Source organism: Camelus bactrianus, chromosome 6, assembly GCF_048773025.1.
Source record: "Camelus bactrianus isolate YW-2024 breed Bactrian camel chromosome 6, ASM4877302v1, whole genome shotgun sequence".
Lineage (NCBI taxonomy): Eukaryota > Metazoa > Chordata > Mammalia > Artiodactyla > Camelidae > Camelus > Camelus bactrianus.
The window spans coordinates 29,450,056-29,462,944 of NC_133544.1; the positions used below are offsets into that span (position 1 = coordinate 29,450,056).

General features: G+C 51.2%; 1 protein-coding gene and 1 non-coding gene across 6 annotated transcripts in view; both read right to left on the bottom strand.

Moving 5' to 3' along the window:
• RAD51B (RAD51 paralog B) overlaps window positions 1-12,889 on the bottom strand; it is a 696,422-nt gene that overhangs the window by 59,348 nt on the left and 624,185 nt on the right. For 2 of the 5 annotated variants that reach the window (XR_012507481.1, XM_074365345.1), the window contains one exon: window positions 10,122-12,128. The exons of the other annotated variants lie outside the window; for them this stretch is intronic. Coding sequence is in view for 1 of the 2 variants with exons in the window: in XM_074365345.1 (XP_074221446.1) it covers window positions 12,112-12,128 (17 nt within the window). In the remaining variant the exon portion in view is untranslated. Of the gene's footprint in view, window positions 1-10,121; window positions 12,129-12,889 lie in introns of those variants that run through there. 5 annotated transcript variants of the gene reach the window in all.
• Window positions 239-317, bottom strand: TRNAI-AAU (transfer RNA isoleucine (anticodon AAU)). The gene is given in 2 exon segments: window positions 239-274; window positions 278-317. It is a non-coding gene; the product is annotated as a tRNA-Ile (tRNA).

The window sequence follows — 12,889 nt, forward strand, 5'->3', positions numbered from 1 at the left end:
TTCTGTGACATTAAATACCCTCACATTTTTCACCACCCATCTCCAGAACTTTTTCATCTTCCCAAAATGAAACTGTATATCCATTAAACATGAGCTTCCCATTCCTCCTTGACCAGGCCCTGGCAATCACCATTCTACTTTCTGTCTCTATGAATTAGACTACTCTAGATACCTTATATAAGTAGAATCATACAGCATTTGTCTTTTTACAACTTAAATTTCTTCTTTTTTTTTTTAATGGCGGTACTGGGGATTGAACCCAGGACCTAATGCATGCTATTAAGCACGTGCTCTACCACTGAGCTATACCCTCCGCCAATTTAAATTTCTTGATGGCAAAATGTCATCTGGTTCCAGTGCTGGCCCATAGGTCTGGGTGTTTGAGTGGGTAACCAGCCTAGGAAAAATGATAGGAGAGACCAGAGCACAAAAACAACCTGGGTCAGAATCAGGACGGCTCTCTCTCTGCGACAACAGCTGGAAATTCCGTCTGCTCTTCCGTAAATCGGGTGTTACAAACAGGAGACTTTTCAAACCCAATCCCAAACACAGACATTCTCCCCTCGTCAGTCTGTCTGCTGGGCCCCATCGAGACAGCTGGACTTTCCACGCAAGTAAAAGCGTTCAGCTGTGAGTGCCCTTTCCCGGGTCAGCCTGCTCCCACTTACCTTGAAGGAGAACATAAGCTCCTTCAGGGAAGTGACTATTTTTCTGTTCCATGTTATGTACAATGCAGCGCAGAGGGCTTTCAAAATGTCCTCTGCTGGGACTAGCAGCAGTTAAATCAATCCATGCCCTGGAAGATTGGCACGACTGTTGTATTTACTCAGCCAGTTCTTTGAAATCCACTGCAAAGATATGAGTCTCACGCATGAGCCTGCCACCAGCTTTCGTGAAGATGGATGAACCAATTCCTTATTACTGAAAATGAGAATCTTTTGCTGGATTTGAGGTAAGGCCACAGACAGACTGGAAACAAGGAGACTGGAAAATGAAGGTGAATCTCACAGGCACTCTGATGTCCAGGCCAGATCTGGAGGCCGGCTGGGTGCAAGCCACGTGGGGGTGCCCAGGCACAAAGCTATGTAAACCTTTGTCAAGTGAAAAAGCTTAGCTTCCCCAGGTTCCCCGTGAGATCTCCTGTGTGACTGCCCAGTTTGGACGGTCACACAGATAGGTGGTATCCTACCTGACTTTCACTAAACATGCTAATTTGTTTATTTTTAGATAGTGCATTTCTTCCTCAGTCATTAGCCTAGCAAGCTTCAGAAGTCCTCCTGCAGTAAGGATGACGCTGTCAGGAAGGCAGGAGAAGCTCTTCCTACCTCTGCAGAAGACCCAGCTGGAGGAAAGATTTATTGTGAGCGTCAGTGTTGGAGAGAGAGGAGGAAGATTTAGAGAAGAGAAGAGAGATTTTTCACTGGAGATATTGTAAGACGATGACACCCTTTGCTGAAAAAGATGAGAAAGCAGTTGCCCTGGAGGTTCAGGAAACAGGGTTTTATACTCACTGTTGGATATTCAGTGTAGACCTGGGGGTGCTGGAAAAATAGGCTGGGTGACCCCTGGCTGCTCCTTGACTACTTGTCCGAGTTCTTTCTGTTCTGCTTCTGGTCTACCCAGTTTACAGGCGGAAGAGAAGAATTGAGGCCAGTTGGGTTCGTCTGTGGAGGGCACGTGTAATCAGACATTGGGCAACTGAGCCTGGGATTCTTTATTTCCTAAGTACCAAACCGGGAGATTGGGGCCAGGATGTGTTTCCGCCGCTGACTAGCATCTAAGATTTGGGACCACTCTGGCCACAGGTTTATCATCTAGGAAATGAAAGAATAGGACCAGATTCAAATGCAAAAGAAACTCTTATTAAGTATGTGTAAGCTACAAATTTGAGTAAGTACTGTTCTTTGGCCACACAACCAGGGAGATGAGACACGCACACATGCGCTCAGACGCAGCCGTAATGGGAAACAAACTCTACTGTAAGGGAGAATGGGGAAGGGGAGAGGTTGAGCCTAGCTCTGGAATCCTATAGGCTTCTTGGAGGAGGTGGGCTATGAGATCAGCCTTGAGTAGGGTTAAATAAGGTGCTAATAATGGGGCCAAAGAAGGTGAGGCATCTCCGGCAGAAAAACAAGTGGAAAAAAAAAAAAAGCCAGGAAACTGGGTGAGCACAGGGTGGCAGGTTCTGAGAGTAGAGAGTATGTGGCTATGATCAGAGTGCAGATGCACATCACATAGGTCTTTAGTCACTGTCTGCCAAGAGGTGATGGCAGCGACGACTGGGCTGGAAGGGCAGGCCAGGACCTCTCCCAGCTAGGGGGCCGTGAGCAGCGTGGAGTCCGTATGGGTTTCTGAAAGGGAGATAGACCACTGTGGTGAGGTCTGTGTTCAAGCACAGGTGGACCATGAGAGGGGAGCCCAGAGCCTGAGAGAAAAGGTCCCGGAGAGACTTGATAACAACCTGAATTTAGATAGCCACGTGGAGGGGAGGAGGGATATAAAACACAGTGCCAAAGAAGATTCTGCAGGCTTTCCTGCAAGATTTCAAGAGGCTGATCAGAAGTGTGATGAGAGGGAGAGGAAGGAGATGAGGACAATTTTGAGGGTTTTGAGCCTGAGCAATGAGGAGATTCATAAACAGAGACAAGTAATCTCGAGAAGAGATGGATTTTGGAGGAGATGATCAGTTTCATTTTGTGCAGAAAGATTTTGAGATGTCTACAGGGAGTTATATATGGCCAGTAGGCAGGTGGAAAAGGGGAAATTTCAGTAGCCAGAGATCTGGGGCTGATGGAAGTCTTGGTCAAAAATGTGGACATGGTGAGATGGACGGTGGGGGGTGTGCTGCGAGGAGAGGCCGGCAGGCAGAGGAGCAGGGGTAAAGAGCACCAGGAGGGAGAGGAAAACAGGAGCCCAGCAGGAAGTAACCAGGAGTAGTGGTGGAAGGAGGGCCACGCTGTGAGGAGGGGGCGGTGGGTGGCTCCTGGGCCACTGTCATTAGGAAGGCCAGTGAAAATGGCCCTGAAGCAGCAGCCAGTTGCCAAGGCCTAAGGAGAGGAAGTAGAAGCAGAGGGCGTAATGGGCCCTGTAAAGGAGTTTGTAATAAAGGAGCAAGAGCAAAAAGATGGTGAACTGAGAGACAGCAGGGCCAAGGGGAGTTATTTTAGGATAAGGAAGACGTGGGCATGCTTCTCACACGTGAATGTGCATTCGGATTACAGGGAATCCTGTTAACACGCAGCTTCCAATCCAGGAGTGAGGACAGGGGACAGCACGGCCTGAAGAGACAGGGGCTGATGATGGCATGTTGGACCAGGGAAGGAAGTTAACTTTGCAAAAGAGGCGGGGATGTCAGCTGCCCTCTGAATGAGGGAGGGAACTGTGAGGTAGGGGAAGGAGAGTCAGGGGGTCCCTGAGGAAAGGCCTGGACCTTCTCAGTCAGCTGGGCAGCAAGAGAGCATGCACACAGAAGGTAGAAATGGGGGCTGGGGGTCTGAGGAGAGCAAAAGCCTCAGCGACAGTGGTCTGGCTGACTTGCTGGCCTGAGAGCAGAGCAGGACTCGGGTAAGTTGTGCAGCCGGGGTGGCGGCTGTGCTCCCCACACCCGCTGCAGGGTCTGGAAGCTGCAGAATGGGCCGGTGGGCCTGGGACAGGTGAGGGGCTAAGAGGCCTAAGGGTGCAGATGAGAGCTTGGTGGGAAGGCCAGCTCCTAAAGGGACATGGGGCCGGGTAGGGGCGCAAGAGACAGGGGGAGAGGGGAGAGTTAGAGGAAAGATGTGGGAGGGGGAAGCTGGGGTCCGAGAGCCATCAGCGGAGAAGTTCTCAGACGCGCAATTGGGGATGCCTAAAGGGGCCAGGCAGGTACATGGCTGAGATGGAGCAGAGTGGAGGCCATAGAGATGAGGAGGGGCCCCAGCACAGAGGAGGGGGAGGCTGGTCTGGTGGCAGATCTATGCGTGCTGAGAGAGAGAAGGGCCCAGCGGCACTGGAAGGGGTAGAGCCCAGGCCCTGGCCTGTGGAAACCCTGGGGAAAGTCCTTCCGCTCATTCGCGACAGCACCTGTTTGGAGGCCAGGGAGGCTCCTGGAGGCAGAGAGGCTGGCCCTGTTCTCGTTCTCTCAACCCCTACTTCCTGAGGCTCTTTCAGCAGGGTCACGGGCTGGGATACTGAGGTCTGAGTTTTATGCCTTTAGTCTGTGATAGGAAGGGGAGGGCATGAGAGGGGAACCCTGGGACAGCTGCCCCGCTGCCCCGCCCCGCTGCAGCCTGCTCAAGGGCACTCTAAGGTCACCCGCCACCTGTAGCCGCTCTCCCAGACCAGGGAAGGTTAAATCATTTGGAGGTCAAGCCCTTAGGTGCCAAGGTTTCAGCAGGTCTCGCTTTCCCAGCCCTTGGGATCGCCCCCCACAACCCTCTAAACTGCGAGGCCCATTTTGAAGCTGGTGAGTGTCCCTGTACCCATCCTGAGACAAGGGGATCTTCGAGGACCAGCCGTCAGCACTTCCTGCCTTGGGAGGACAGGCCGGCAGCACGGCTGGACACCCGGCTCACGGTTGTTTGGTTTGATTCTCTTTCTCTCCCTGGTGAGCTTCGGCTTGTGGTTGTTTGCTCTTCATCAGTAGTTTGTGGAGCCGGTGGTGTCGGGGGAGGAAAGAAGAGGGCAGGCAACTCTCAGCTGCTGTGCTGGTGCCCAGCGGGGCCCTGGGCCCTCCCACTCGGCCTCCACGTGCCCGCGTGGGACCCGTGGGCCCGTGTCCACAGCCAGCCCTCAGGCTCACAGCCCTCGCGGGACGGCCCTGTGCGGTCCTTCCAGGTCCTTGGAGCTGCTGAGCTCATACCACCTCTGTGGGAAATCGCCATGGGCCCCCTCCCTCCAAGTCAGAACCAACCTTTCCTTTATTCCCTCCACCAAGGCCTGGGATTTCTTTGCCTTTTAGCTTCACTCTTCCTCCCTATGGAAGACTTTACAGGAAGAGAGCAGGATGTCAGTCAGGCCTTCCTGTGGCCTAGCCCTCCCTGGCGACCTGCGGCCAATCCTGTGTTGCCAGCCTCGCTCTTTTTCCCCAGCGCCATAGGGGACAGCCTCTGGCCCTTCTTGGGAGCATCCTCCCATGTGTCTGTCTGTCCATTGTCTATGTGTTCCTCATCCCTTCCCCGTGCCGCTGGCTATATGTCCGCAACGGGGGAGGACCGCTCTAAAGGATTTGTGCAGAGACCTTGGGCAGAAGAAGATAAATGGAATGTGCAATAAATCCAGAAGCAAAGTTGTAACTCGACTTAAAAACAAACAAAAGGGCCAGAACTGCACTTAAGCTCAGCAGAAGCTCATCTCTCAGTATAAACAGAAAAGGGCGGACGTGGGCTGAGGAGCCTTGCTCAGGCCTGGACCGGGACAGGGACAGCGAGGGAGGGGTCTGGAGCAGCTGGCCGCCCACTTCCTCTGGAAGGGATGGTTGTGGGGGAGGGTCTCTGTGGCCTCGTTAAAGGAGAGAGAAGACGCTGGCACTGCTCTTGTTTGCCACCCGTTCTTCCATGACTTACCCTTTTTAAAAGACACCCTCAGGATTGGGCAGGAAATGCTTAGCTTGTTCCTTGGGCTGAGGCTGGAGCTGATCATATAGATGTAAAGTGGGGCGCAAAATGCAGTGTGGGCATGAGCTCCCTGGCCTCAGCCTTCCCTGGGACTGGAGCATTGGGAGTTCACCTGGGGCTCTCAGCTGGCTCAAAGGGGTGGGCTGTGCCACGCTGTCTTCCCTTGGACAGTGGCCTGCTAGGCAGGACCCTGGAGGGGTCGCTCTTGCTAGAATCTTCACACCTCGCCTAGAAGCATTCGGCTGTAATCACCACAATTACAGCGCTTTGCCTTTACGTGTAATTTTGAAGTGCTTCCACACAGACACTCTCATCTGAGGTGGAACAGACAGCATCAGCATTTTATGGGCAGGAAAACGGACACAGAGAGGTAAAGAGATCTACCCAAGGTCACACAGCGAGCAGTTGACCTAGGTCAGTGCAGTGGAAAAGGTGGGTCCTGAGGTATAGTTCCCACTCAGTTAATAACAAACTGTGTGATCTTGGGTGAGATACCTAATCTCTCTGGGCGCAGGCTTTCCTCTGTAAGCTGCAATTCCTTCCAAAGTTTAAACAGATCAACTACTGTCCCCTCTGACTCTGTGGCTGGGCTTTTCAAAAGTCTGGAAACTCAGGGGAAACTAATAATGTGTCAAGGAGTTTATAAAGCGACAGTTTAAAACACAGCACATCTTCATTTCTGCATTGGATATTTCTGGAGGAAAAAAATAAAATTTAAAAAATTGTAAAAATAAAATGGTTAGACTGTAGAAGAGGATGCAAAATTCAAACTTTCAAACAGGAAACTTCAGGGGTGTTTTGTCCTTGCTATCTGTTTTAGGTACCCCCTCCCCAAAGTATGAGCATATTTACTCTCTCCTGTCTCTTGGGAAGTGGGTAGGAGAGTTTTCTAATGGGGGTTCGAGGACCACCAGGCAGTGAGCTGCAGAAACCTATATTGCTATTAAATGTAGGAGGGTTGGGGTGGGTGTGAGGGGGCTGCGTTCCCTTTCCTAAGGAGAGAGCTGTTCTCATCCCAAGCTTCACATTGTCGCCTGATGAGCTTTTGAAACACACCTAGGCCAGGTCCCGCCCTGACTGAGTAAGCCAGAGTCCTGGGCGTGTGGTCAGTACTCCATGGCTTTGAAGACCTTCCTGGGTGATTCTGATGTACGGTGTGGGCTGAGTACACTGACTTATGATGTTTCAGACTTGGGAGTTCAGGGAACCCCAGAGTGTTTATGTCCAAGGAGGGGAAACAGTGACGGACAGACAGCTCCCTCCCCTCTACCTTCCAACTGCTGCTTAGACTAGTGGGCAGATGAGACTGTATTCTAGAAGCCTGTGCCCCTAACTAAAAGAAAGGGCAGTGAGGTTGTGGGACGTGGAGTGGAGAGCAAGACAGAACTTTGCTGGGAAGGGGCAGGAAGACATTCTGGGTTGGAAAGTGTCCCCCTAAAATTCATGTTCTTCTTGGAATCTCAGACCATGAATTTATTTGCAAATAGGGTCATTGCAGGTAAAATTAATTAAGATGAGGTCATACCGGAGCAGGGTGAGCCCCTAATACAATATGACTGCTGTCCTTGTAAGAAGAGGAGAGACACACAGGGAAGAGACCATGCGACAACAGAGGCAGAGATCAGACTGATGATGCAGCTGGAGACCAAGGATGGCTGGTGACCACCCGAAGCTGGGAGAGAGGCCTGGAACAGATCCTTAAGAGCCTCCAGAAGGAACTAACCCTGCCCACACCTTGCTTTCAGACTTCTAGGCTTTAGAGCTATGGGAGAATAAATGTCTGTTGTTTTAAGCCAAGCTCTATAAGTTCGTGATACTGTTACAGATACCGAACAGAGACTGATGTCAGTAAAGCCTAGCTGTAGACGCTTCTCCTGAAACACTGGTGACAGGGACTGTGGCCTCTGCACCAGCCACTCTGGGGCATCTGGGGAGCTGTAGGGTGTGGCTGCCAAGGAAACTGAGAGGCAGGAAGGGAACACACAGCAGTGGGCTTATCCTACTGAAAAACTGAGGGGACAGAGGAAGCTGTGACTTGTGCAAGGCATCACTCTTTGCAGGTCTAACACAAGAACAAAGGAGTCAGTTCACTCACTCTCCACCGACTTATGGAGTCCTAGTGTGCTGGGCTCTGAGAAGAAGGTACAGAGACCAGAGCCAGCCCTGCCCTGTCCTCAGGGATCTTGAAGGCTGGGTCCATGAACACTAAGATTTCTTCCAGCTCAGACCTGTGGTAATTAAAAGGGCAAAGAGGGCAGCCTGGCTGGGGGCCATGGTGCGGCCATGGGGCATTTGGGGGACACTGCTGTCTCTCTGCCTGGACAGGGCCGAGGAAGGGCTGCAGGAAACGTGTTCCCATGAGGACATGGATCCAGACCCTGCTTTCCTCTGCAGACATTACAGCAGGGCCGAAGTGGTCCAGGACCAGCACTGGCCTGGCCTGGCCACTGCAACCACTGGCGGGATCTGGAGGCGGTGAGATGAGCCTTGGCGGCCACCACTAATTGTCCAAACCCGAGAATATTTTCAGCCCATTTGCACTTATCAAATATCACCCTGGAAACCCCAGCAATTGGCTCAGGATCGTGTCCAGAACGAGAGGGATTTCACACATTCAGTCTGGTGCAGGGGAGTTTCTTGGAATGGCAGCCTCAGAGGGGGCCTGGCCTCGTTCTGGATCACCCACCTTCACATGCTCCCCGCACATTGGGCCATACATCCAAAGGCACTCTCAGACAGACACTCCAGCCACAAGATCTCTGAGTTCCTCTGGCTGGCTGGTTTCCCCTTCACATTTTGGGGACTCCCATGGCCCTTGCAACCAGGGATTCTGGCAGTCCAAGAAATACAAAGTTCAGGCCCTGAGACTGTGGTTTTTCTGAAACTCCAGTTCATTTGGGCTAGAGGTGAGCGCTTCCCTCCCGAGACCCCGGCAGGCGGGTCTGAAGCAAAGTTCAAGGAACAGTCGCTTCCCCCATGGCTGGGTGGTGATCCTCCGGCCCAGGCTCAGCTTGACAACATGTTGACAGGCGACAGGGCTGGACTGGAGCAGTGGCTCGAGGCCAGACTAGGTACCTGGGTTCCCTGCTCCGACTTGACAACAGTTTAACAACAGCCGTAATCATCAACTCTCCGAAGGCCTTTATTAAAAGTTCCATGTTACCTGACACTTGTACATAATTAAAACAGAATCACCGTTTGCAGTTCACTTTACCTTCTATGACCTCATGGATTTTTACAAGGACGTCCCAGAATGCCTTCTTTTCAAAGCCTAAGGGGTATACTGGGGGCCCCCAGAAAGGGTAAAGAGTGGAACCCCAATCTCCTCATACTCATAAATGAAAAGATGAAAGAGAAAACAGGTCCTGTTTTTCATGGTTATAAAAGTAACACATGGTCACAGAGGACATGTTGAAAGCCACTGAAAAGGATGAAAAATCAAATAGAAGCCACCCACAATCCCACCCCTGGAGACCACAGTCAGTGTTCTGGGGTGTATATACCCTTCCTGAGTATGAACATATCTCTTAATATCTGTACCTTAAACATAAAAGTGAAAACAGACTGGCATGATAATTCATAATTTCATAAGTGAGGCCCTAAAATCGCATTGGTTGGGGATGATGATGACTTCAGCTTAGACTTGTTGGGGTTGAAGACACTGCAGGGTAAGACTTTCAAGGGTGAGGAAGGGGTAATGACCAGTATCATGCTTTAGAAAGGGCAAGGAAAATAAAGAATGAGAAAAAGCCATTGGGCTTGACAATTAGGTGGTCTTGGTAACCTCAGTGGAGAGGACAGAGGCTGGTGTAAGGGAGGGAGGCAGTGGGTAAGTAGGGTAGGTGGGTAGCATTTGTTGTACTCTCCTATGATATATGGAAATTAAAAGCCAGGATAATAACATGAGTGGACAGCAGAGTTGAGTGATGAGAGCCTGATGCATATTTGAATAAAGAATGAAACTCAATCATCAAGATATTCAGCCCTGATCCCATTAAGTACTTCCTCTGAGAGTTGGCAAACTGATATCCTCTAATCATGCCTTATATTTATAAAGGCCTTTCTCCAAAGAACTCCAAGTGCTCAATAAACATTAATTAATTCACTCTTGCAGCCTCCTTTAGGGAAAAATTGGTGGCAGTTATTATCATAATGTTTACAGGCACAGATCCTGTGGCCAAGATGAGAATAATGCTGCCCGCCAAGGTCACAAAGCTAGCCGGGGTGGGAGGTGTTGTATGTGGCCCCGCCCCTTCCGCGGCTAGGCCATTCCTAAAGGACTCACATCTTGCCAGGCCCCCCAAGTTGCTGGTGAAACTATGAGACCAACTACAGGGTCCGATGCTTCAGGGGTGGTTGCAGGATAAACCCAAACGGATCTGAGGGCCCGCCGGCTGTGGGGCTCAGGAATGGATCTTTTGTTTGCTCAGTCCTGGACCACGTGGGGGCCTGAGCAGCTTCCTCTGCTGCATCCTTAAGGGTCATAAGCAAATGCTGGGTCTAAGCATCAACAAAACCACCAAACTCAAGAAAGCAAGCAGTTGTCCTGTTTATTTTGTAGGTTCCCTCACACAAGAAATTCCCAGTTAAAAAAAAAAAAGAAATTCCCAAGCACATTCAAGTAAGGAAATATCTCCAATCCTTATGCTTCAGGCAGTGCAATTTCCAACCATTGTTCAGAAGCAAAATGATCTCCAAGTGCAAAGAGTAATCAAGGACAGCCCACTAAAAGGATGATCTGGTCACCTCTGGTGGTGAGTTTGGGCTTTATCAGGCCAGGAAAAGAAGGGAATCCCAAAGACCACAAAGGTGGAGGTGGTCTGCAAAGCCCCCCAGCTGCATCCCCCAAGAGTGCAGATGTAGGGACCATTAACTTAAAGTCACGCTGTGCTTCCGGGATTGGGCCTATGAGCTGGCACTGCTCAGGCTCTTAGCTAATGAGGACTGGCTCTTGCAGGATCAGCTAAGTGGTTCACATTCTCAGTCTGGTGTTTATACCACTTGGGTGGACCTGGGAAATTCAAGGGGCCACCGGCATGTTGGCCCAAAGCCAGGGTTTAATTAAGCCCCAAATCTCTAGTGATTTCACCAGGGGCCTGATCCCCGTGAGGCCAGCCAAAGTGAGAAGCGTCCTAAAGACCATTGGATCCGCTTCTTTTGAGTTTCCCCTCCACCCATTGTTTGTGGGGGCCTTGCTTGTTAGTGGGACTAATCCCCTCAAAGTCACAGAGCAGCATACAGAAAACTGGAGGACCAGCCCTGCATAGGATCAGCTTAACTATGGCGCCTACCACAGCATGCAGGCGGTTTCCCACACCCGTCTGTCCCAGGCCAAGGAACGAGGATATTCATGAGGAAAGACAGGCAGCTTAGCACAATAACACTTTCATTGTGAGGTTTCTGTTGAAGAATCCTTGGTGTTTGGTCAGAAATTACCAAAAACATGTCGTTCGGGAAATAGAATGATTAGGGTGGACTATTTGAATTGGGAGATCCAGAAGGCCCAGGCACCTGCAGGGCAGAGGCCTGGGACCCACAGCCAAGGCCGAATCTCCAGGGGACCAGCAGACCCCTGGGAAGGAAGAGGGTGACGTGAAGAGCTACTGAATAGAGCAACGACTTGCGACTTCTGGGGAATTTCTGTCTTCTTTTTCTTTTATCCCTCTTTCATAGCCATGGAACAGAGAAATTACAGCTTCTTACAATAAAGGTGAAGAGGGCCCACCCATGGTCTGAGTGGCTGATAAAGAGCTGATTGGTAAAGGTCACAGTACAGGCTGAACGTCAGCGGGGCTGCTCGGATGGAGGGCTGTGGGAAAAGAACTGTAAAGTCTTGTCTTTCTCCAACTTTCTTTATCCATTTGCAGAGACTAAAGGGTGAGTCCTCAGGTCTTGGAGTCAGATGGCCTGAGTCTGCACCCTGGAAGATGCCCCTTGGAAATCGGGTCCCGCTCCACTTGGGAGCCTACAAGCCTCGTGGTTTCTCTAGCAGCACTGAGGCCAGCGGGTTTCCCAAAGGGGGCGGGGCCAGGCTTCTGCCTCATGGCACCTCCTCCTGCTGCACCTGGGGAGCTAGCGTGCCAGCCTCCTGGGTGTGTATGAAATGAGTTACGGTATATAATGTCCGAAGAGTCGGGCACTCAAGTTCTCTATTTCAGTCCCATATCATCACCATCCTTCTTGGCCTGGAGTTTTGGTTGGCTATGGAGTCTGGCCCACACTGCCACAGCTCCTGGCAGCCTCCCTGTGTTCAGAGAGTGTGGGGATAGAGCCCTGGCCCGCTGTGGGTCTCCCCCAACACAGCAGCTGAGGGAGCGGCTGCGCAGACAGGGCTCTGGAGGTGAGCGCCGCCGTGTTTGCCTTTCCAAAGTGCCGCTGTGTTCCTGAAGGCCCGCAGCTTCCTCTGCCCTGCTGGGCTTTTTTTCTTCCCAGTTCCTCTCAGTGATATCTTAAGAGGCAAACTTCCAGCACTAACAGGAGGTCTTTTGTTCTCCTTTTCTCTAAGTGGACTTTAACCCAGTTATGACAGATGAGTCACTGTAAAAACAAACAAATAATAAGACTCCATTTTCTTAAAGGCTCTTCCCTGCCTGCTGACAGAAAAGGGGGAACCTGACACTGCACTGGGCCTGTGGGGCTTCTCCCGGCCCCACAGCCCAGGAGAACCTTCCAGAACTCTGGAGCCCAGCACCGTGGAACTGCTTCGTGAGGCTCTGGCTTGTTTAGAATTTCCTCTGATTTGGAGTGGCCCAGGGGCTCCTAGGAATTCTGGTCCCAGCCTGATCCTGGTTGGGATTTACATCCCTGGATCTGCTACAAACTAAATGCTGGACTGGCTTCCCGTCACACTTCAGTTTCTTTATATGTGAAACAGGGGTATTAGACACTGTATGATTTTTATCAGGAAGGACTTGGCAGTAGAATATCTTCTGCTCTGTTAGAAGACTCCAAGGCATGCTCACTACACAAGTGCAAGCCTGCATCCATTCAATAAAAGTTCACCAGGCACTCAGGTAGGCACTGGGGTTGCAGAGATGGTGCCCTCAGGGAGACATGTAAGTAAATGAATGCTGTGACTTCGGATCCAGGTAAGATGGCACCTGAGCCAAGGGTGGGGTGAGGTAAACCTAGAGGTTTGCTCTAGGAATGCTGGGAAACTCTTCTTACCATGAGTGCATGCTCATCAGTCGCTTGGGGGGCGAAGGGGGCAGATTTGGCAGGCAGAGGGAGTGCGGGGCATAACCACAGGACTGAGACCCATGGCCAGTTTGGACCTACCCTTGTGCAAGCCCTTTCTA